Source organism: Anopheles cruzii, chromosome X (assembly GCF_943734635.1).
Source record: "Anopheles cruzii chromosome X, idAnoCruzAS_RS32_06, whole genome shotgun sequence".
Taxonomy (NCBI): domain Eukaryota; kingdom Metazoa; phylum Arthropoda; class Insecta; order Diptera; family Culicidae; genus Anopheles; species Anopheles cruzii.
In genome coordinates, this window is record NC_069143.1 from 8335427 (window position 1) to 8359328 (window position 23902).

At 48.7% G+C, this 23902-nt stretch overlaps 3 protein-coding genes across 3 annotated transcripts; 2 read left to right on the forward strand and 1 right to left on the reverse strand.

Moving 5' to 3' along the window:
* The first annotated feature begins 1245 nt into the window (after nucleotides 1-1245).
* LOC128278984 (adenomatous polyposis coli homolog) lies at nucleotides 1246-9135 on the forward strand. Its single transcript, XM_053017709.1, has 6 exons — nucleotides 1246-3177; nucleotides 3226-4538; nucleotides 4629-5222; nucleotides 5337-6203; nucleotides 6417-6756; nucleotides 9079-9135. The coding sequence occupies exons 1-6, from the start codon at nucleotides 1246-1248 to the stop codon at nucleotides 9133-9135; spliced, it is 5103 nt and encodes a 1700-aa protein (XP_052873669.1).
* A 1589-nt stretch (nucleotides 9136-10724) lies between these two features.
* Nucleotides 10725-11797, reverse strand: LOC128271682 (NADH-quinone oxidoreductase subunit B 2-like). The gene is made up of 2 exons (XM_053009300.1): nucleotides 11681-11797; nucleotides 10725-11584 (listed from the first exon to the last, which is right to left on the reverse strand). Exon 2 carries the CDS (start codon nucleotides 11543-11545, stop codon nucleotides 10916-10918), a length of 630 nt encoding a protein of 209 aa, XP_052865260.1. The 5' UTR covers nucleotides 11546-11584; nucleotides 11681-11797; the 3' UTR covers nucleotides 10725-10915.
* Nucleotides 11798-13819: 2022 nt separating this feature from the next.
* Nucleotides 13820-23789, forward strand: LOC128271692 (E3 ubiquitin-protein ligase UBR1). The gene is made up of 11 exons (XM_053009311.1): nucleotides 13820-13954; nucleotides 15134-15288; nucleotides 15393-15605; nucleotides 15731-15981; nucleotides 16096-17796; nucleotides 17892-18003; nucleotides 18075-18203; nucleotides 18583-18693; nucleotides 18811-19769; nucleotides 19866-20706; nucleotides 20770-23789. Exons 1-11 carry the CDS (start codon nucleotides 13822-13824, stop codon nucleotides 21763-21765), a joined length of 5601 nt encoding a protein of 1866 aa, XP_052865271.1. The 5' UTR covers nucleotides 13820-13821; the 3' UTR covers nucleotides 21766-23789.
* The last annotated feature ends 113 nt before the right edge of the window (nucleotides 23790-23902 follow it).

Genomic DNA, 23902 nt, shown 5'->3' on the forward strand with positions numbered 1-23902 from the left:
TGTAAAGTAGAGTAACCTAGGAGTATGTATAGGGTTACCAAACGGCGATGTTGACAGCCGTTGTCAAGCATTCTGACATTTACTTTTTCAGGAATCGCAAGCACCCTGTTTCGCTGTCACCCGGACTTCATGCAGGCAACAGATACGGCAACTGACTTTACAACACAATTATCGATTGTGGACGGAAATTCATTGCACGGCAAACGATCCATTACAGCATTCAGTGGAATATGTACCGCCAGAGTACCGGATCAGGTAACGCGGATAGATTTTAAGAGTCGCTGACCAAACATTAACCAATTCCTTAAACGGCCTCAGGATGTAAACAAATGCTTCCGTCATCACTCACACTACTACATGACCGTGGCAGCTCTATGTACAAAAAATGAATGCGCATGCGTTGCCGCAAAATTACAGCGCGTGCACCTTGCAGTTATGTTGGTGAGGACGGAAACAGTGCTTGGAGTTTCGCTAACGAACCTGGCCAATGCCAAAAATCTATCGGCGTTAGCTGTTCTTACGCCAGAGTTGTCAGAGAACCTCCTGTCGCAGGGCTGCCAAACGGTACAAAATTTAATCGTTTGTTCAACCAAGTGAAGTATCGGGAGAAAGAGAAGGCGCGTCGCTTTCGGAGCGGAGTATGCGTATCGACACGCTGCGCTGCGTAGGTGTAAGTGCGGGAAGCAAAACTTGGTACTTGCCGATCCTGATAGCCGCAGAGGGATAGCCCGTACAGAGTGCTTTTGTCTTGTGTTTTTGCAAAAACCTATCGTCTCGAGTCGTCACCATGGCGCAATACCTTCGAAACAACGGCGGTGTCTGATAGAACCGTTTTATTGTGGGTGCCAGTACCGTAAATAGTTGAACATTCTGTTTGTTACCGTTACCGTGTATAGCAGGGAGGCTGACATCGTCAGGGATATGCTTATTGAGTCACCATCCACAGAAGTCCCAAAGAAATCAATGGCGAAAACAGAGTAAAACTGATGAAATTACATACAGTACGAGTCGCGCAAAGTAGAGGAGCCAGCGGCAGCGAAGGTAACTTGCTCTGCAATGTTCGGTTGTAGAAGAGCATCATTGTGTGGGGGGTCCGCTACAACTACTCGTGCGAAATCGTCCGACAGAGAAGCAATAAACCGCGCTTAATAAACTTCGAGAGCAGAGCTGCAAAAGCAGCAACTACGAACGCAAATGTCTCTGGAACCTGGAACATTCGACGGAGAATCCGATTTGCTGCACAGGATGTCACCGCCAGCACCTTCCGCTCTGGATGAGGGCGAGCTCGAGAGGTGCATGGCGGAACTGGAGATTCTTGACGACCAGCTGGCCGATGAGCGACTGTCACGGAAACCACACTTTCTCGATTACGACAACAAATCGCCGGCCGAACTGGAGGAACGGCAAGAACCGACCGTTGTCGCTTCTCTGCCATCGCCCAAAGTGCCGGCCGTGGTCGGTCACTTTCGGTATCCTTCCAATAATCGCAAAGAGGTGCCCATCGATGAGCTAGCGCATCAGATGAACTCGTCCTGCGATACTGTACCGGCCGGCTATCCTAAACCCTCGCCATTCGGTGGCACGTGGCCGATGAAGGAGCGGGTGCGATCGGCACGAAACGGACCCCAGCTGCACCCGGTCGGTTCGGAGGTTGGCCCGAAAATGGAGTGTGTCTATTCGCTGCTCGCCATGCTGGGGTCAACGAACGTGCTGGAGATGTCGAACAAGTTTCTGGAGTTGTCGCGCAGTGACGAAAAGTGTGCCGCCTTACGGCGGGCCGGCTGTGTGCCGATGCTGGTGCACATCATCCACAACGATCCGAACGAACAGGCGCGCAAGAATGCGCGGCTTGCGCTGGTAAATGTGATCCGTGCCAACGGTGAGGGAATGGGTGCCCGTCGCGAGCTGAAAGTCCTTCGCCTGGTGGACCATCTCATCGATTACGCCGAGATGCTGAAGGAACAGCATGCCGCTATGGTGCAGGACGAAGCCAAAACAAAGCAACGGCCCCCGGCCGGTGCGGTTCCGGAGGAACAGGAACGGCGACCGATACAGGCGATCTGTACGATGGCAAAGATAAGCTACGACGAGGAACACCGACGGGCAATGTGTCAGTTTGGGGCCCTACAAACCATCGCCGCACTAATCCAGCTCGACCATGTCGTGCACGGCACGGCGGCCGACGTATCGCCCAAGTGCATCGAGCTGCGCCGCTACGCGAGCATGGTGCTGACGAATCTAACCTTTGGCCAGGGCAACAACAAGGCACTGCTGTGTGCGAACCGGGATTTTATGCAGGCCCTAATCGCACAACTCGCCCGCATCGAGCTGGTCCAGGTGACGGCTTCCGTGCTGCGCAACTTGTCCTGGCGGGCCGACACCGTAACCAAGCAAACGTTGGCCGAAATCGGCACGGTACGCATCCTAACGGAGGCCGCCATGCACTGTACGGTGGAGAACACGCTCAAATCGATTCTTTCCGCGCTGTGGAACCTTTCGAACCATTGTGCCCATAACCGGTCGAGAATCTGTGAGGTCGAGGGTGCGCTCGAGTTTCTAACCGATCTGCTCACGTACGATGCACCGAGCAAGACGATGGCTATCGTCGAGAACGCCGGTGGCATCCTGCGCAACATTTCGAACCACATCGCGCAATCCGACAGCTACCGGCAGGTGTTGCGGCGAAAGGGCTGTCTGAAGATTTTGCTCGATCAACTGAAATCGCCCAGCCTGACGGTGGTAAGCAATGCCTGCGGTACACTCGGCAATCTTTCCAGTGGCAGCGCCGAGGATCAACTGTTCCTACGGGAAAACGGTGCCATATCGATGCTGCGGTCACTCATCTACAGCAAGCACAACATCATCTCGAGCGGTTCTCGGTTGGCGCTGCGAAACTTACAGCACCAGCCGCACCACCTTCGTGGGCCGTACCCCCCGGGAGCTGTGGCGATGACGGACGAGAATGGTGATCATTATCATGCTGCCTCGGCGAAGATGGCGGCGGTGGCGTCGACGGCGTTGGCGTTCGAAGCCCAGAAAGAGTTGCCCAGTCTAAACGTTCGAAAGCAGCGTGCGATTGAGCAGGAGCAGCTGGAGAGTGCTTTCTTTGCCAAACCCATCGCTTCGGTAGAGCGTACGGAGGAGCACGACGGAACGGAGACGGATGATGATGATGAGGTGAAAGTTCAGATGGATGATTTAGTTATGTCGTTGCAGGAGAAGGAGGACGAAGGAGGGGAGGAGCGTGAGATGGCAACGGGCGGTGAGGTGGAGGGCGGTTTCGATCAGGCGGAAAACACGGAGAGTGACACGTCCGTACGCTCTCCAGAACCAGTACCGTCGCACGAGCCCATCAACTATGGACTGCTGGAAGACTTGCAGCAGACGCCTTCGTACGACTACCAGGAGACGGACATCGATCAACTGACGGACTACTCGTTGCGCTACGCAGAAAACCAGTCCGATTCGGACGAAGGAAACGCAGAGCAGGAAGGCCGCGAGCCGAGTGCGGAGGACCGAGTAGAGCACCGTGAAAAACCATACCAGGGCGACGCGGTGGTCGGCATGCTCATACCGGAGGATTCGGTCAAGTGTTACTACACCGAGGGTACTCCGCAGATCATCTCGAGCGCAACATCGATGAGTGATCTGCGGGTGGTGGCAGCGCCGAGTGTGAAAACGGCGGCAATCCACAAATCAAACCCCATTCCGATCGGCCAACGGATGAGCGTGGCCGGTGTGGGTCCCACGGTGGTTAGTGTCGGCCGTACCGATGATCTCGGGAGCAACACGCCTGACAAACCGTACAACTACTGCGAAGAAGGAACGCCCGATTTTAGTCGCGACGATTCGCTCACCATTCACGAACTCGATGGTGAGATGGCGACGGAGGTGTTCAAGGAGGACGTTGGGGAACGGGGAGTTGGCAACGGGACACCGACAGTTCCGGCAACCGTGCTCGATCCAACAGACTCGATGCCCACGCCTGGCGTCACTGCCGCCAACGTCGCTTCCGCCACAGACCCGGCCGCTGTCAAATCGGTTTCCTTTCTCAACACAGCGGAAGAGACGCCTCTGATGTTTTCGCGTACCAGTTCGATGGGTTCGCTGTCGAGTGCGGAACCTGTCTGTACCGACGACAAGAGCTCGATCGTGAGCGAGTTTAGCCGACTGGCGTCGGGCGTAATTTCACCGTCCGAACTACCGGACTCTCCAACCCAAACGATCGCCCACTCGCCCCATCGTACGGCGGCGGGGCCCGGTGAAGCGGCACGAGAAAACATCGTTGTTGCGGGGCAGTGCGCTGGAGAAGAGCAAGCAAAGGACGAAACGACGGCAGTAGTGATGATGGTTGATGAGACACCAGAGACGGAGAACCTGCACCCGCACCCGCACGACGCTGTTCCGCTATCAAACGATACGTTTGCGGACGTCGTGAACGTCAATTTTCAAGTCGCCCATACACCGACGCTGTTCTCGTGCTCTACAAGCCTCAGTAACCTTAGCATCGAAGGGGAGGAAGCCAAAACAGAAGACGGCGCAGGAGGCCAAAATTTGAAGGATAACAGAGGCGAGCAGGGCACGGCAGGGATGACGATAGTACCTTCGGTGGATTCTAATGCGCGCCCTCCACCGGTGCTTCCACATCCAGCGACCCTCGTCACCATGGGGTCTAATGGCATTGGAGGAGGAAACGTTTCCGACGGAGATTCGGACGCAGGAGGTGATGAAGAGCTGCTGGCTTCGTGCATCAGCATCGGCATGAGCAGTGTGGTGGCTCGTAACGCGACCACGAAAACGAATAAGTCCGTGACGGCAACGAGAATTTCGCCGCAGAGCAGCGAACTGGAGGCGCAAGTACCGAACGGGCTGTTGCCGTCCGACGAGGTGCATGTGCAAGGCAACGATTCGGACGATAGTATTTCCACGGGTGGCACGGCTGAAAACAGCGACCGGTTGGTCGAGGAGTGCATACGGAGTGGAATGTCTAAACCGAAGCAGCAGCCACCGGCAGAAGGCAAATATAAGCCTCCGGATCGAGGTGCGGACCGGAGGTCGTTGCCATTTGAAAAAGAACACCCGTTCCGGATGATGCGAACGACGGCACTGCCACCGTTAGTGGCCACCGATGAGCTCAATCCGTTTCACGTGGAAAATAGTCCGTGCAACTTTTCCATCGCTTCCGGACTTTCCGATCTGACAGTTGCTTCCGAGACTAATGTGCTACTGACACAGGAAAGGTAAGGTTTCATGCATGCGAATGCGAGGCTAAAGCATCCTAAAGAAGCGGCTGAAGAAGTTTTCGTTCTTATCGAACTTATTTTTTCTCTCTCTAGATTGGAAGACAACCATGAGCATTCGACCATGAGCGCTACGCACGATTCATTGAGCTCACTGTCACTGGAGTCCGACAATGATGATCACATACTCGACGAAGCGATTGCCGCAGGCATCGGCTCTAAGACCCAGCATAGCGGCGCCCGTCCCCCGATGATGCAGGTGGCAGGCAGATCGTCCGCCAACATGGAATCGAGTTCTCAAACTGGATCCTCTGCAATGGGATTGTTGCTGACAACGGCAGCGGCCGGTCACATAACTAACTCTGCCGACGATGCCGCCGATGACGATTCGATGGATTCGATCGATTCGATATTCGCCAACGATCCACAAAACGATTCGTTGCTCGAACAGGCCATCGAGACGGGGATGAAGGGTGGCATGATGACGGAGTATGGACCGATCACCGGGTACGAGTTTCAGGCCGGTATGCTTTACGGTACCATTTCGTACCAGCGCGAACCGGAGCCAGCGGAAAGTTTGTCCGACCGGCACGATGATGATTATGAGCTGCTGACCGAGTGCATCCACGCCGGGATGCAAGGAAAGCCCCGCCCGGCTGGCACTAGTGGTACTGCAGTGGCGCAAGATTCGAACGCACAGAGAGCTCCAGGTGGTGCAAGACGTCCGCATATCGCCTCCTATTCTCCGTCGAGCTCCTATCCTCCGCCGGTGGCCAGTTGTGAAGCCGTGCGCGTCAGAAAGTTTCAGAGGCCAAAAAACGTGCAAACTACGCCTGTGATGTTAACGGTTGCCGGTGCCGCCGAAGCATCAGCAGGCGTAGTAGAGCGCCAGGCAAGCTGGCAAACCACACAACCCATCGGAACATCGGCGAAAGTGAAGCCAGCGGGGGCACCGGTGGCGGCGTTAAGGACATCCACGAACATTCCGGCTCCTTCGCGACGCTATCAGCCTACCGCTATCAACCACATCCGCAATCCCGTCAGCAGCAGCAACAACAACAACAACAACAACAACAACAACAAGAGCACGGTGAACACCACCACGAACGCCATCATAACCATCAGCGGCAGCGGCTTGGATCACGACAACATCACCGTGCGCTTATTGCCGAGCAGCGAGTGGATGAACTTACGGTACAACCGGCAACTGCGGCTTCATTCCGCCGGTATTACCGCCACCACTGGCATACACGGGGCGCCGACGAGCGGCGGTCCGAAGGCATCGGGCGACCGTTCGGCGTCGGGAGCGAATGGGTGTGAACAGCAACAACCGGCGGTCACGATTGAAAAGCACAAAGATCCCAAACAGATGCTGCAATCAGTCGAGCGTCTTACCGAGCGGCTAGTGTCTCGCACGCAATACTTCCGCCCCGCAGCCGAAGACGGTAGTAACGTGGCAGAGCAGAACGATGATGGGATGGAAAAAAGTGGAGGAGCGAGGACAGCAATACCGAAGGTAAGTTCGATTTTTGTCTTCGTTTGATAAAAACATAGAGCTCTGTTGTCCCTGCGTCAGTTGCGGTACTTCAAACCCTAACAGTAAAGTATGAGAACTGTAACCCTGTTGAATGTTGAACATTTAAATCGATATTAACACGTCTGCTCGAGTTCCTCGTCACATGCAACATCGTGACGGCATGAGCTTTATTATAATGCAATGGTGTTTAATTTTTTTTAAATTCCTGTGTAGAATGTAACCACCAGTCGGCCATCGAAACACCTCACCAAGCTACCTAAACAACTTTCACGGAGGTCGTCAGTGACCAAACCAGGCCAGATAAGACACCGACCTGCATTGTGCATAGTGAAGAACGCTACCGCTGTTTCACGTTCTGGTCCTGCACCATGTACCGGTCGCACTACAGGTGCCACTACCATCGAACCCAAACCAAAGCCATCAACCGGAGAAGACTCCCGTAAGCGGTACGGTAACGTGTCATCAGCATCACCAACGTCGCAAAAACTTGATAAACTCTCTATTCGTGATACGAAGTTCACCACGACAACACAAGCGCTAAAATCAAAACCTTCGTTCGGTTCCGTGACTGACTCTGGCAAACGACGGCTTAGCGTTCCTGCCACAGTTAATGCCGACCGGACGCGAGCTACGTCTGCTTTGTTTGAAGAGAAAAGTAAACGCAAGTCATTGGTTCCAGCCGTGTTAGCAACTCCTTCAGCCCCCGTTAGTGCCAAACATCGGCCCCCTACTCTGCCGGGAGAGGCTATTTCGAAACGCAGGATGAACGCTCCGGTCACGGTAGCCAAAGCACGTCCCGCAGTTGGACCGGGGGAACAAGGCAGTCGCTCGAAACCGAATATGGCAGGAGATATAGGATGTTCAGCGCTTGCTGCTCCGTTCGAAAAGACTAAGAGCAAACTTACGGCAGCGAGTGGAGGAATAGATAACACGGAAGTGCCAGCCAAACTGCGTCAACGAACTTTCGTATTCGATCGACCAAAGGTTGTTACAAACGGTCCTCACTTGCCCGTCTCATCCTGGATTCTAAAGCGCCGTGTTCCTACGCCGGCTCCATATAGTGGTTCTGCTGACGCAGGAAGCGTAGTGGCAGACACCCTCCGGCAATCCAACCAGTCAAGGGCCGTCGTCGAGCATACGGCGGCTGCCGAACGGATTCCCAAGATGTCTCTCCCGATGTACGGAAATTTTTAAATTAGAGCACAAACAACTTAGGCTCTTGCAGAATTCTTGCAGATAGTAGTTAAATTATTTTCCCTCTACATTTTTATAAGTGCATACTCATAAGAAAAAAAAATCCCACCACGACGGTAATGACACCTCAAAATGGCATGGGTCGAACAGGTTCTTTCCAATAAGTCGAAAAAAACTGTACGCTATTCTTCAGCGTTTCAGCTTTATGCCGTGATGTTTTAAACGAGTGAGTCGAGACAACGCTCTGGTCCCGTACTGCCATATCTGATTGTCATTACCATTGTCCCCGCTCTTCTTGTGCGATCAAACACGGTGTTTCGAATGCCCAACACATGATGTTTCGATCAAGCACTATGATACGTGCATATACAAAAGCATATCCAATTACACAGTGCTGACCATGAGCCATCTTCACCCAAAAAACCCGGTAACCCAATGAACCCAATGGATGAAATATGCGAAAAATAGAGTTTAAAACTGAATTATGTGATTGAGCTATGCGTGTCCCACCTGAAACGCTGTCGGTTAATAGCGCAGGCATTACGCGTTACTTTCATAAATGTTACAAATGTAATAAGGTTCGTCCGTCGACTATTCTTCTAATTCGCACGTATTAGGCGTTTATAATTCGGATTCGTATGCATGATTCCAGCAAGAAATTCTACCTGCGAGCCAGACTGGCTGGCACGATTCCGTGCCGGAAGATCGCATATAGACTATATTATCACGTTCATGACACCATGCTGCAGTAAATTATACAATTCCAAGAATCTCTGTATTCAGTTTTCATTGATTCCAAACTAGCTCTGGCCAACCTTTTCATGCAAATCCGTGGGATGCTCTGAGACGCATCGGTATACAAGATAAAATCGACGTACGCATTGACGCGGACTACAAAGCGTTCACATGCAAAGTCCAGCATTAGGAAGTCTTGTCTGATCCTGCCCTGGTAGTTGCCAGTGTTGGGCATAGATATATATTATTACCGTTACTATTTCACTTCGGTATCGACGAGATCATGGTAGATGCTGCTGACAGTGCGCCGTGCTTAGGCAATCTATGTCGTATCGAAACGACTGAGAGTCTTCTAAACGCTCTCTTGTGCAGGGTAAGCTCGACAACCTAGCCAAGCGCTTTTTCATGGCATCAACAAGACCAAATTAGAGGATGTTGACACGATTGAGTCTGTACAACTTTAGCTAGCCAACTAATGCATAATGTCAGCAGTGTAGACATGTATGCTGTTATGCGTTAGTGAAATATGACGTGTATTAGCGGAGAACAATCAGAAGCTGCTGGCGTTCGTCAGCCAATGCCTGCGGTGCACTTCACGCCTGGCTGGTGACTACGCAACTCGATCTCGAACGTCGATGTCATCAAAAGATGATAAATATAGGAATTTGTGAAAATAGCGAAAGGTGGGCCTTAGCATTCGAAAAAACGGACACGAAATATAAAACAAGCATCAGAGACAGGCTCTCGTGGCTACTGAACAAAGATCAAAGATATAAAACCATTCCTCGTGCCCCAGGCCTCGTGCCTCGCTTGTCATAAAACCAGCCCTCGTGTCTCAAAATGGCTCTAGCTAAAGACGAAAGATGTGTATTGTCGCCGTTCGATCGGCCGTATGCACCACTACAAGGGATCATATAAAAAAGGGTGTTGGTTACTTATGTAGTAAGTAAACTTCTCAAGGCATCAGTTTAAATCCAGCGCATTCATTTCAATCTAGAAAATAAGAGGATGGAAACAAAGCTCTGGTCTTTCTGACAGCAATTACTTTCTGGTCATACAGAAATTATCGAAGCTCAAATTAGGCACTTCAGGTAAACCTTGGGTAAAACGTTGGTAAATTATGTACTAACTAGCAACCGTGCGTAAAACAGAAATAGCGGCATTAGGTCCATTGTGTTTGCTTCTATCATACAATTTGATAACCAATAAATATAGTCTAAAATCGAAAAACCGACATGGGGTTTTGAAAAATTGTAATATCGAACAGTTTAGTCAAATCACCGATATACAACGTCCTGAAACGGGTTTTCAAACATAAAAGCATGTCTGGCTCAAGGTAAATTTGCTACTGGAACTAACGATCGGCAACAGTGTTGGAAGAAATGGAGATTAATTATAGCAATAAGACGCTAGAAGTGATATTGCCATGAAGTACGACCGTCTGCGGAAGACACAACTGCGGAAACGATACCGTTCTTTTCGTACCTGTGAACAGACAAATGAGACATTGAAATATTCGAATTGGATTGCAACAAGTACAAAAGTGCAAATTTTCGTTTTGAGTTGCAGAGTTTGAACTTGAAAGTTTATATGGCACTTTCATAGTACATAAAGGCAAAAAACAATTCAATGAACCCTTCAAATTTTTCCCACTTTCAGCCAATCTAAGAATATTAAACAACTACATACAACTACAAACTACAGATTGACAAAACTGATGGAACGGATTCAAAAAAAAAGGCCGGCATTCTCGTCGCAACCAGATTGTATGTTTTTCTCATTTCTCCCAGAGGATGCAATGTTGCGCGAGTGAGTTTTTTTTATTCTTGCATTTACGGTCGGACAGTATTTTGAGTGAGTTCGAAAGGGTTATTTCCCTCAGACTAGAATGGTATTACCCCATCCAAGCTGTCTCCTGATGGCGCCAATGGGTTTGTTCTACATTTTCAAACGCCGAAAGCTTCGATATTCGATTTTACAAATCTAACATTCTTGTCAGTTATTGTTGCCCTTTGAAACTCGTTTTGAAATTAGTTCTTTTTTATTAACATAACACGATTAGAGTTTTTACAATCATAGGTAATCATGGCCACGTAATCATATTGATTCGAAATCAAACATTTACGCACCACCCCAGCGGTTGCTCGGCCATACTTTCTATTCTACAATTTGCACCATGTCGATCCGCACCGCAGTGTCGGTCAATGGTCTATTTGCGGTACCACATCTGGACCGTTTTCATGCGCTTTACCTTCTTCTGCAGCTGCAGCACACCGTACAGTAGCGCTTCAGCAGTGGGCGGGCAACCCGGTACGTAAATATCAACCGGTATGATGCGGTCGCAGCCACGCACGACCGAGTACGAATAATGGTAATACCCACCGCCGTTCGCACAGCTTCCCATCGAAATGACCCAGCGGGGCTCCGGCATTTGATCGTATACCTTTCGCAACGCTGGTGCCATTTTGTTTGTCAGCGTTCCGGCCACGATAATGACATCTGCTTGGCGTGGCGATGCCCGAAACACCACCCCAAAACGGTCCATATCGTACCGTGGGGCGGCGATGTGCATCATTTCCACTGCGCAACACGCCAGTCCGAACGTGAGTGGCCAGATCGAACCCTTTCGGCCCCAGTTGAGCACATCATCCAACCGGGCCACAGTCCAATCCGCCCAGCTCGACTGCTTCGTGCCGAACGGACTGTACGGTAGTTTCTCTGGTTTATCATTCTGCACCACCGGCATGGTGGCCTTCGATCGCAGTGGCAGCACCTGGATGGCACCGTTGATTGACGGCAGCCATAGTGCCTTCGACAATAGCGGACGGACTGCCAGCATCGTGTGATTGATGATGAAGCACGGGCCGCAGTGATAAGTCTGGAACACAACGCACAGAGAACCAAGCGTTAGTGGGTATGGCTAGTCCACACGCAGCACCGGACGTCGCTTTTCACAAAGGAAACTACAACCCACCTATTGCACCCGGAAAAGTGCGACGAATATGTGACCGAAAGGATTCGGTTGCTTCGATTTTACATAAGCATGAAGTGGACGAAAAACTTGCTATTGTTCATAAAAATAACACACATACACACTTACTCTTACGCGCACGTCAATTTGACAGCAGACTCAAATTATGTGACAGTTAATTCAACGGCCGAGTTAATTGCGGCCGAGCTTTCCTAGACTTTCGATCCAGTTTGCCTAAATTTTCGACCGAGCTGCCGCAAACCCTTTTGGCGCATCGAATGGATTTTTTTGTCGTTTATCAAATCAGTCAATTTGTAAACTCACGTTGATGAAATGAAATAGTATGAGTGGCTATGTCCAAGACCGGTCGCAGTGGTTCCGTCTGCTCCTCCAGTGAGCCGTGTGGTCCAACGAAACCAATAAACCATCGTAGCCCGCTGGGTAGTCAACGGCTCTGTATAGTTACAAAAATCTCCTCAACATCAGACCGTTGTATTTATTTATAGCTGCATGGAGAACGATGGAAAGCTCTGCAATCCCTTTGCTAGGAGCTTGCCTCCTCTTTAACATCGTGCTGGAGCGAGCCATCCGGGACTCGGGAGTGGAGACCCCAGGGACCATTTACTACAAGTCCAGCCAGATCCTGGCCTAAGCTGGTAGCCGGATAAGTAAGTAAGCAAGTAAGCATGGAGAACGCCATTCGCAGTACTTCTTTGACGGCCCATAAGCACCAAGCTAAACCAAACAACGGAAAACCATTTGACAGCAGCTGTCAAATAAAATTGTTCGTCATGTTCATGTGAAACAAATGAACCATTTTCTAGCATTTCTAATACTTCCGATTATTACAAATGCAGTAAAATTATTGACTGCTAATTCAAGACTATGCGATCGAAAATTCGAAACTACTAGTGCAAGAAAGCATCAGTACATAGCACCACGTGAACCAACCACCAATGTCACGATGGACTTTCGACGTGAGGCTTTAGACGAACGATGAGACGATGCTCTGATTGGTTGAAATCATAGCGATGTATAGACGGCCTGATGTAAATGAGACATTGGCAGTATGTGTGGTGCAACACCATCAATGACCGACCGTTGAGTGCAAGCAAGTATTTTATCATCAATCACTGCGTTGTTCTCGGCTAGGATGTTTCGTTCCGTTGTGTCAAGGTAAGCAGGAAAGTGAAAAAGGCAAAGTGTGGTGACCAATTATTCGTAGGACAGAGAAAAAAAAAATCGGGACAACTATAAAGACAAGGGCACACAAATTTACGCCGTGTACGTGTGGATGTCTCGTTGCAACAAACAACGGAATTTCATTGTGGGTGACGGCGCATTTCCGAAGCTAGAAAATTGGAGTACAAAATTTCGCAGCATATACTGTTACTTTCCCTCTTTATGCATTCTGCATTAGACAAAGTCGTGAATCGACATATTAGGTGGGCCAAAGGTACGTTTTTTTTTCTTCTTCTTCAACCCATTGAAGTTTCCGTCCTTGCTTGCTCGGTACGGAAACAAAGAGCCAATTACGACGTTATTGTTAACCGAACAGAATGTTTTCGTAGAAAGTGCTTTTCCCGATTTTCATGAAACCGATTTTGTTCGATTGCGTGCGGATGCGTACGGACTTTTCCTTACTTCATGCGTTGGTTCACGCGATGGGGGATGGATGTGCAGCCAACAGTGGGGGTCTCTGAGTGTGTGTTTTGTTTTTCTCCTGCTCACACTCACTAACCCTATGTCTCAAATGTTGAATGGAAAGAAAAAAAGGGGTGGTGCGTTTTTATTGTTCGTTTCTCTGACATTTTTTAATGCATATTATTTTTCCTCCGATAGCCCAGAAATGGATGTGATTAAAACGGAGACAGTGTTGAAAGTCCCAAATTGGAAGCTGATGTTTGAAAATCTGACTCTGCAGGAGTCCGATATTCAGCAGCACTTCGAGAATGTCGCCAAATCGTTGCTTAACTTCGAGCCACAAAACGCCACATCGGTACATGTTCCCACACCAGGTAGGCACCACCAGCCAGTAGCAATACTAAAGTCAACAACTACTAAATCTAAACTTGTCCATCGCAATAGTAACGTTTCCAGGAACGTACGTGTACGACGATGCGAGTGCCCGGACCAAGGTTATTATGTTGCTGGAGGAATTCATCAGCGACGACCCTGTACGTTTCATCGAGACACTGAAGCGCACCCAAAACGTATCATCCGTGTGCGGTCGAGTGTTTAAAGTCGGGGAACCTACCTACAGCTGCCGTGAATGCAGTGAGTAGCGAACTAAGGACAGTCGAGTTAAAAGGATGGGATAACTGGCTGCCTTTGATTTGCATTATAGTTACACTTGCACCAACACAAGTGCAATTGGTGACGGTTGGCATAATTTTATTTAGGAATGTTTCTCTGTTTCTTCGTTATAACGTATTCGGCTACAATGACGTAGACTTGATTTCAACCATTTTATAGCGCAGCACTTGGGCACATGACGCAGAACTGCACCTCTACGAAACATCATCGTAATGTCCGATTCTCTCAATATGCAACTATACGGTTGCAGGAAAATCAGTTACGGTTTCCCTTGATAACGTTGCCCACTGATAACGTAGGAACGATTGCAACCAATCAGATAACAACATTTGGGCAGTGACATCAACACAACACAGCATTCAACCAAACAGTAAATGTTCTGATTCAATCGTCGCATTCAACCATGTCGAATCTTATTTAGAACCCTTAAATAGTTACGATTCAATATGCTTGTAACCGTAACATCCTTGGTTGTTTATACTATAGTCGATTGGTTACTAGCGCCCACAGCTTCAATGCTATTTGAAGTTAGAGCAATAAGATGTATGGGGGTGCTGAAACCCTTAAATGACGATAAAGGATGTAAACAAATGTTTCCCTCATCACCAACATAACTGAATGGCGATCGCTGTCAGCCATCAGTGGAGGGACATACAACGGCATCATTCAACCAATAAAATTTTGATTCAACCACTACCAGGTCGCAACTTTTCATCGACCATTTTGGTTAAATCAAGCAGGAATTAAGCTAGGGAAATCATTGAGAGATCAACCTGATTAAAATTGATCAAAACCTGTCTCGAAAATGTGGTGGTGTGGTGGAAACTGTTACCCGCCCAGCCTGGTAAAGTATTGAAAATCGGTTCTCTGTTTGGATCGCCTCTAGAGACGAGGAATTCTATCGACACGAAACCCGTTAATTACCTGGAAGATGGAAGAAAGTAGTAGCTGACGATAGGCAATACTTTCATTAAAGTAGTCATATGTTTTGTTGTAGTTAGACCACAAATTGCGAACAAAAACGGCAAGAATTAAATCATACGCCTAATACATCATTTCTCATTTCCCTATATCTATCTTCCTGCCCGCGATCTCTGTACTGTCTTCTCTCTGTTACGCGATGTCGACCGTGGCCTACAGGCATGGATGCCACTTGTGTGCTATGCTCATCTTGTTTCAAAAAGTCAACCCACCGACTGCATAAATACAAGATGGCTACATCGGGTGGTGGTGGATGCTGTGACTGTGGTGACCACGAAGCATGGAAAAAAGATCCCGTCTGTGAGGGACATGGCGTAAGTATTAGGAACATAAAACGCAAAACGATCGTTATCTTTCAATTTTTTTTGTTTCCTTAAGATAAATTGGAATGCTTCAATGTTTTTTTTTCTGTTTGCAGCAAAGTAATTCTGATCAAGGCGAATCGCAGCAACAAACAGCGCCACTGCCCGAATCGGTACAGGGCCGCTGCCGATTTGTGTTTCGTGCCATACTGAATTACTGCATGCGTGTGCTACAGATGCACAGTGACGGTAATCTGGTCGAGTTAGACGACGAAGAGAACTCCCACTGCACCATACTGTATAACGACGAAACGCACACGTTCGAGCAGGTGAGTGATGAACTGACTCTGTCTACTACAAAACCATTTGAAGCAATAATTGACACATTTGACTTCTGTGCTCTTTTTTCCTTGGTTTCCCTGTGGATCATCGTCGCTGCCAACAAATCACACAGGTCATACAAACGCTGACGTCGATTGTAAAATGTTCCCAGAAAGAAGCGGTCGATTATGTGACCAGTATTGATCGGGAGGGACGTGCCGTAGTCAAGTGTGCCCCCTTTGAGGTGTGTCGCAAACTGAAGGAGGATATTGAAACCAAGGCAATACGGTCATCGATGGGTATGAAGCCGTCCCCGCTGAAGGTGACAGTTCTCCACCGAAATGAGGTGGCTTGTCAGCACCTGGCTATGCAGATATTAGGCTGGTTTGTAGGGCCAATCTGGACCGGAGTAGCGGTCTTTTTGATTTTAACGATGGCGATAATGCTTCGATTTTAAAGGTTTCACTACAACTGTTCTTATTCTGCCTTTTCCAACAGGATGCAGGAGTTTTTGTCGCTTCACAGCACGTTCCGTAACATTTTCGCCGCGCTGGTCTGCGAAACGTCTACAGCGTGTAACTTGAAGATCATCATGAGCAATGACCACAATCTCTGGAAATCGGCTCGCACCTGCTGGCACCGGCTGCTCATCTCAGGCATGCTGATGGAGTATGAAAACAAAAAAAATCTTGCAGTTGTCTTTACGCGCCATTACGGACCTCTGATGCAGGACTTTATCCGCGACGACCACTACCACTCGTTTTCGATCGTTTCGTTAAGCGTGCAGCTCTTTACCGTTCCGACGATCGCACACCATTTGATCGCTCATGAGTCGGCCTTCTTCAAGCTGATGCACACGTTCTACGCCGAATCAATTGAGAAGCACATCAAAAACAGGCAACTGCAGTTTGCAAAAAACACCTCTTCGATGAACGTGTTCAAACGTTCGGCCTACATACTCATCGATCTGAAATATCTGCTTAGTTTCCGGCCAGAGGAAGGCATGTGGACGCAGGAGCTGCGTGCCGGATTTCTGCATGGTGTGCAGATTTTGATACGCCTGTTGAAATGCATGCAAGGCATGGACGCTGTAACACGTCAGGTTGGTCAGCACATGGAGTACGAACCGGAGTGGGAGACAGCATTCACGCTTCATCTGAAGCTGTCGCATCTAATCACGCTTGTGCTAGAATGGTGCGCCACTGATCGCATTGTGTTGGTGAAGGTGTATCGAATGCTGCTGACCGCGCTAACGGATGTAAAATTCATAGTGCATGAAATGACCGTAGTCACTCGGGAAGTGGCGAACCATGGCGCCTCCTGTCTTACATACGACGTGTCGTCGAGGCCGGTATCGGTGCATCTACCGTTGACCCGTTTTCTGGCTGGGCTGTACCTCGAAATTGAACGCTACGGATTGACTTACGATTCCATTGCACCGAATTGTCCTGAGCGCCCGACTCCCGAACGTATAATTGAACCTGTCCTGTGCACACGGACAATGATTTCGCAAGTATACGCCGGGATGTGGCGCAGGAATGGATATGCCTTGCTGAACCAGATTTATTTCTATCGCAACGTTAAGTGCCGTTACGAAATGCTGGATCGGGATATTGTGATCCTGCAAATTGGCGCATCGTTAATCGAGGCGAATGAATTTCTGATTCATGTGCTGAACAAGTTCAAGTTGCTACATTGGCTAGAGAACGATCAACCCGTGGCACCCAGGCGCTTGGCGGAAGCAGCGATGGTCGAGGAGGACTATGTGCGGCAAACGGTTAACTTGGTCGACGAGTTTCTTGAGCTGCTCATTGCGATCGTTGGTGAGCGATATGTTTCAGGAGTGGGAGCGGTCACTGAGAACGATCGCATCAAAAAGGAAATCGTACAACAGCTGTGTATCAAACCACACTTGCACTCGGAGCTAAACCGTGCCCTGAACGAAGATAAGTATAGCGAGACAGCGATCGAAGCAGTCATCGAGGATGTGGCGGTGTTCGAAAGGCCAACGGCAACAGGAAAAAAGGGTGTTTACCGGCTGAAACCTGAATATTACAGCTGGTACAATCTCTACTTCTATCACTACACGAAAGAAGACAAATCAAAGTCGGAGGAAACGCAACGCAATCGATGTAAGGAACGAAACGAACTAGTGTGCTGTCCGCCTCCAGCCCTACCGAAGCTAACGGAACCGTTTAGGTAATTGTGCTCAGTTTGCCAGTTTTTTTCTTCAGCAATGGTACCTAACTTGTTTGCGATACCTTTCCTGATTGTTCTTTTTTTAATGTGTACAGTATTATTCCTAACATACTGCAATGCGACGTGATGCTAGAGATCATGAATGTAGTGTTGATCCGAGCCCTGGATCTGAAGGCGATCAGCTTTTCTGAGGGACAACTGCAACGCGTAAGTAAATTATCGCTAGCAAAAAAATTAAAACTTTCGATTTATTCATTTGATTTTTTGCTATTTTACAGCTGCTGCACTTGATTGGATACGCCATTCAGGAGGAAGAGACTGGACACTATCCGTATCTTAAGTTTTGCGAACGTAGTCAAAAGATCAATCTTCTTTGGATGCTTGAGGAACTCGCCATGAGTCAACGTGTAAGTGAATTTGAAATGTTTGATGCCCCAAGTTTTCCCGATATTATATTGTTATCTTGGTTTTTTGAGCAACTTATAGTTGGCATTAAATCAATCGACAAATTGTCTGTTATTTTCAAACAGATCACGCTTTGATCACGATATATTTCACGTTCCGTAAGACCATATTTAAAACTAGCTAACTTTGGTGTTTGCGAGTTCTGAATATGTGTTTCATAAGACGGATAGTTTACCAATTACCAGTTGAAATTTTGTATTTAAACACAATTTGGAGGTTTCATGAGATAACTTTGCAGAAAGTTCTTTATACAAGTTGTAGCAATGTAGATTGGTTGTTTGCGTTGATGTTTCTATTTTTGTTATTCGTACAACCCGACAGGTCGAATCGCAGCGCGATCTTTTGCGCTGGGTAATCCAACGCTACAAAGCACTCGAAACGAAAAACAAAACCTTGCAAATGGAATCGATCAAGGAAGAAGTCGAGCTGGGAGTACCAGCATCTTCATCATCCCAGGAGAATAGAGAGGCGCCGCTAAACGAGACATCCGCGTCCACTACCATCAATGCAAGCGATACCAGTACTGCCACCGTCACTACGGTAACGCAGCAGAATGCGGAGCAGGTGGAGAAAGAGCAGCGTGCGAAGTTGGCGGCCAAACGTCGCGCTGAAATCTTGGCACAAATGCACCATGCTCAAATCAGCTTCATCAACGCGAACGCGGCTATGTTTGAGCACGAAGAAGCCCTGGCGGATGCGTCAGTCGAAGAAGATATGGACTGGGTACCATCCGCTTCCGGTTCTGCCTCATCATCGTCATGTACTACGGCTACAGGGCGAGCGGTGACCGAGCAAAACATCCAACGACAGCCGCCAAATGCAGCTGCAGCTGCAGCAACAACTGCAGCGGAAGCTGCTTCACCGACCGAACCGACTCCGGCACCCTCTACCCCCGTTTGCATGGGTCCAGGGCGCGCAGATGTTCGCTCAACGGAAGGGGCTGTGTCGCACCGTTATACTTGTATTCTGTGTTCGGAGGAATCGGTGCTATCTGCTCGCAACACCACGTGTATGGTCTACGCCGCGTTTGTTCAGCGCTCTTCCGTTCTCTCCCGCTACCAACAAACCAACGAAGAGGGTCAGTTGCAGTACATCGAGACGGACATTCACCCATCCCCGCACATCAGCACTTGCGGGCACGTTATGCACGCCGACTGCTTCGAGCAGTACTTTAATAACGAGATAATGAAGGAAAGCCGACGCCCTTACCGCAACCGGACACCGCTTTTGTTCGACGTCGAAAAGCGCGAGTTTCTCTGCCCGTTGTGTCGTTTTCTGAGCAACTGCCTCCTACCGCTCATTCCCCCGCTCGACGCGATCGGCGTAAATGATGGCGGGCTGTGCCTCCCCGAGGTCCGTGACGCGTGCCGCCAAATGCCACAGCAGTTTGATTTTGAAACTTGGTACACCTACATGACGGACTTTTTGTTTTTCATGAAGCTGGAAATGACGCAAAAAAACAAAACTCAGGCGCGGCCCGCGTCGTCGCATCACTCGGTCGTCGAACAGCCGGCCGCCGATCCGTGCGTGCTGCCGGAAACGACGATGCCGGCTTCCCCGACCGGACTAAACACCACCAATACTTCCAGTAGCACCAACGGCAGCTCATCGCTTGATACTACCGTGTCGATGGATGAAGATGAGATTCTCGACGAAGAGGAAGAAGAAGAGCAGCAGCAACCTCAGCACGAAAATGGCGGAAGCGACGACGAAATTATGGGCGAGTTTGAAGGAATCGGCAGTGAAGAGGTGGTGCCCGGCGAGGTCGGCGAGGTCGACGAGGATCCCCTCGAACTGGACGGCATCGAGTGGAGCGAACTGACGACGGAACCGCTGCGCACGACGGTGTTGGCAAAACTGGAGATGAGGTACCCAAAGATTCGGCTCATACCACCGATGAGCCCGCAAGCCATTGCCCAGTCCGAGCACCTGTTTGACACGGACATTCAAGACTATCTCCACAAGTTTTGCATGGCTGTCGGTGAGGTAACAACCATACCTCCCGTCGCCAAGCACTTCAACAACTATCTGTCCGTGTGGCTCTCCTGCTCGTACACCATCAAGTCGCTCGAAATGCTGCTGCGTGTGATGGATCGGCCGCTGGGTTCGGAACTCTCGATACGTTACTCGAGCTGTCTGCGCGGGCTGGTGCGCGTCTCGTGCGTGCTCGGCTCGATCATGCACACTGTCTCGTACCGTCCAAGCATGTTGAACTACCTCGTCGACCTGTACGAGACACTGTTCGGGCACAAACAATCTGCTTCGTTCTTCGATTGGGACTTTTTCGGTATCCTCAATACGTGCTTGTTTGCCACCCGGCGCGTCCTCTTTTGCACCATGCCAACCGAGCGCATTCCGAAAGGCGACGAACTGGATCGGTCAATCGTTCAGGCGGTCTTTCTTCTGAACGTGTTGCGTACGCTCGTAACATCAGCATGTGGCAAAATCGGAACCGGTGCTGCCGACGCCGACAAGGAGACCCCGGCACCCGGTTCCGCTGGTTTGGACGGAAGTGGTATGCCGAATGGCGACCGAACGAAGGTAGCCGATGATGAACCCGTGAGCGAAGCAGACCAGCAAGCGATGAAAAATCTTCTGTACCTATTCCGGGACTTCAATATCCATTACGAGCCATTGACTGAAAGTGAAATAATGGAGGGCGTCCATGAGCATAATCAGCGCGAGTGCGAGGATGCGGCCTGGGAACGGCAAATAGTGCGATACATCTTGCGTGACATCCGCACTCAAAGCCAAACACTGCTCCGCTGCTGCTGCCTGTTGTTCCATGGTATCACCGACGTCGAGTTACCAAAGTGCACCGGTGATATACAGCAAGATTTCTCCCTCATGGTAACCTACCTGGGCATTGAGGCTGATCCTTTGAGCTATTTCCGCCCGCACGCTGCATCGCTGCACTTCATGTCAGATCTGGCAATGTGCAATCTAGAACAGATCAATCGCATGCGCAACGCACGTGACGAGCAGCTTTTGGCCGGTGCGATGTTCCTCCGACCCGGTGGGCCACCGGTGCGCCAGCTGATCGACCTGCCCGACGATTACAGCGATCTGATCAACAGTGTGTCACTTTTCATGTGCCCGAACAACATACGAGACGATTCGCGCAACCCGACCATGTGCCTGGTGTGCGGCGAAATCCTCTGCTCTCAGTCGTTCTGCTGCCAAAAGGAGTTGGACAAGAGTCTGGTCGGCTCGTGTACTTACCACACGTACGAATGCGGCGCCGGCATCGGGATATTTCTGCGCGTGCGTGACGCCGAAATACTGCTGCTCGGGATCAACAAAGGTTGCTTTGTACCGGCCCCATACCTGGACGCCTACGGGGAAACGGATCAGGGGCTGCGTCGGGGCAACCCACTGCGACTGTGCAAGGAGCGCTACCGGAAGCTTCACCTGACGTGGTTAAGTCACGGATTACACGAGGAAATTACGCGTCGCAGCGAAGTTCAGCAAACACTTTTCGCGACCCAATGGCAAAACCTGTAAGAGACAAGCTCACAAGCGGTAGCTTCCCGTGCCCAGCACGATACAATCGTTTCTGAGAACATGGAGAGTGGAACATGGCTGAAAGTATTCACAGTGGAGTTACGTGGACAAATCAAGGTATTTGGTTATGCTGCCCAGTTATGAAACGGTCTTGAATTTGTGGTCGGTTTACCAGTTAGAGATTTTGGTGTTACTCACAGATTTTTCCTTGTATGATGGAAGATAGAAAAGAACTACTTTGAGGAAACGGTGCAAGGTCAATGTCGGATAGGGTAACTATACTATCAGCAAAACGGATTCAGAGATGAATGAAGCTTCTTGCTTCAATAACAACATCAGCTCGATAACGTTAGTTTAGCGTGCTGACAGCGTGATGTGAAAAAGTGATGTTTTGATTTAGGTAGAATCGCAAATTATGTAACGATCGGCACAGTTGTGAGGATGTCATCATGTTTTATATTCATCTAGTTTTTTCGGGTAAACCTCTTAAACCCTTTTGATATTCTCGCTATACTTATGTTTATGATAACTGCTTTCTGGATTATGCTTTTTTGCTAGTTGTTGCTGCTGTTTACTAATTCGTTGCTAGCTAGCAGAGCTAGAGAGGAAATTGCAAGACACTAAACACTGCAGTTGTTCCTCCGTCGCACTATCTCCTCTGGCCACAGCTGTAAGATTTGTAGCGTTACGGCATGGTAGGCATGGGCAAGGTGTATGGTTAAGGTCACTGCGTGCAAAAGGTGCCACCAAAAACTAACTTTTATTTCTTCCAAAAGAAAAACATCACGTCACAGTACACCAAATAGACAGTATGCCGTCGTTTTGCGGATAGTATGGCGGTCCTGTAAAGGTACTCTTTTCTTATGTTTCGTTTTTTTTAAATATAAATTTCAATATTTTGTAATTCGAATAGCTTGGTATCTTGGCAGATACGTGTAGAGAGAAGAAAAGGGACAGATATTGTAGGTTGACTCAAGTTCATTTCAGTTAACGACGAAGAAATAGGCATAGAGGGAGTCGAGAACTACAAATCGTCAGTCGAAAACCAAATCAAGAAAAAGTAGCAGATACAGCAACCGTAGTCTTAGTCTTATATTTAGGGTGTCCACGAGCAGGAGAACCAAAAGTTCACATTTCAAAGCGATCATTTTGGGGCTATTACATTTGCTGAACATAATCGTAGTCGTTTTTTTTGTGTGTTTTTCAAAACGTGTTTTTTATGCATCTATTACAACTGAATTATGTTTACGTCGGGTGTTTCTCTGTTTTCCTTTAATTATAAGTATATGTTTCTCAATCGTTTGAACTTGAAGGTGCGACAGATCTTAGCAGTTTTTTTTATTGATGTCCAAATTGTCTACATCATCGATAGAGACGACCCAACACTAGATGGTATACGAGGACATGTATGTTTGTATGTATGTAAATTGTAAATGAGTAGGAAGAAAGTTTGCTAGAATGAAAACGAGACTCAGACGGTAAGATGATGACGCGACCAGCTTTGTTTTGCAGTTTTTGAAACTAGCGGATCTAAGATCGTTTGTTCGCGCTATTGAACCATGATCCAAATTCATTTGATGCAACTGAAAACTGTCATCAATTTCAAACTAGATTACTGAACTCAGTTTATAGAGAAGAATGATAACGCTTTTATGCAACTTACATTCATTTCACGTTTGATTGCTCCAAACTACGAAGGTATGAACAAAAACGGTGCATAAAAAGAGAAGTAGCGTAGAAGCTTAGTCAAACAGAAGTTATTTGGGTGAAAGGAAAAGACAAAGGATTCGTAAATGTCATCAACTCGCAAGTTACGCATGAAGTAAACTGTATCGTGTGAAGCGTGTCTTGTTACCATCCCGTTTTTTAACTGCTTGTTTCAGGTCGTGTTTTTAGTGGAGCACGTAGCAATTAACCTGAAGCTAACATAATGATACTGTATGATACACATATACAATTACGATCGGTTGTTAGATTAGCAGCTATTGTAACTTGTCCTTAAATAAACCGTTAACTTCGAACGAGAAGAATGCTGTTCATGAGTTGGAAGGCACTGCCAAGGAGGTGAGAAAATCCGAAAAGCTGAGGAATATCAAACTTGTAGCCCCGTTGGTAGAAAAATCGGTACCGTGCCGTG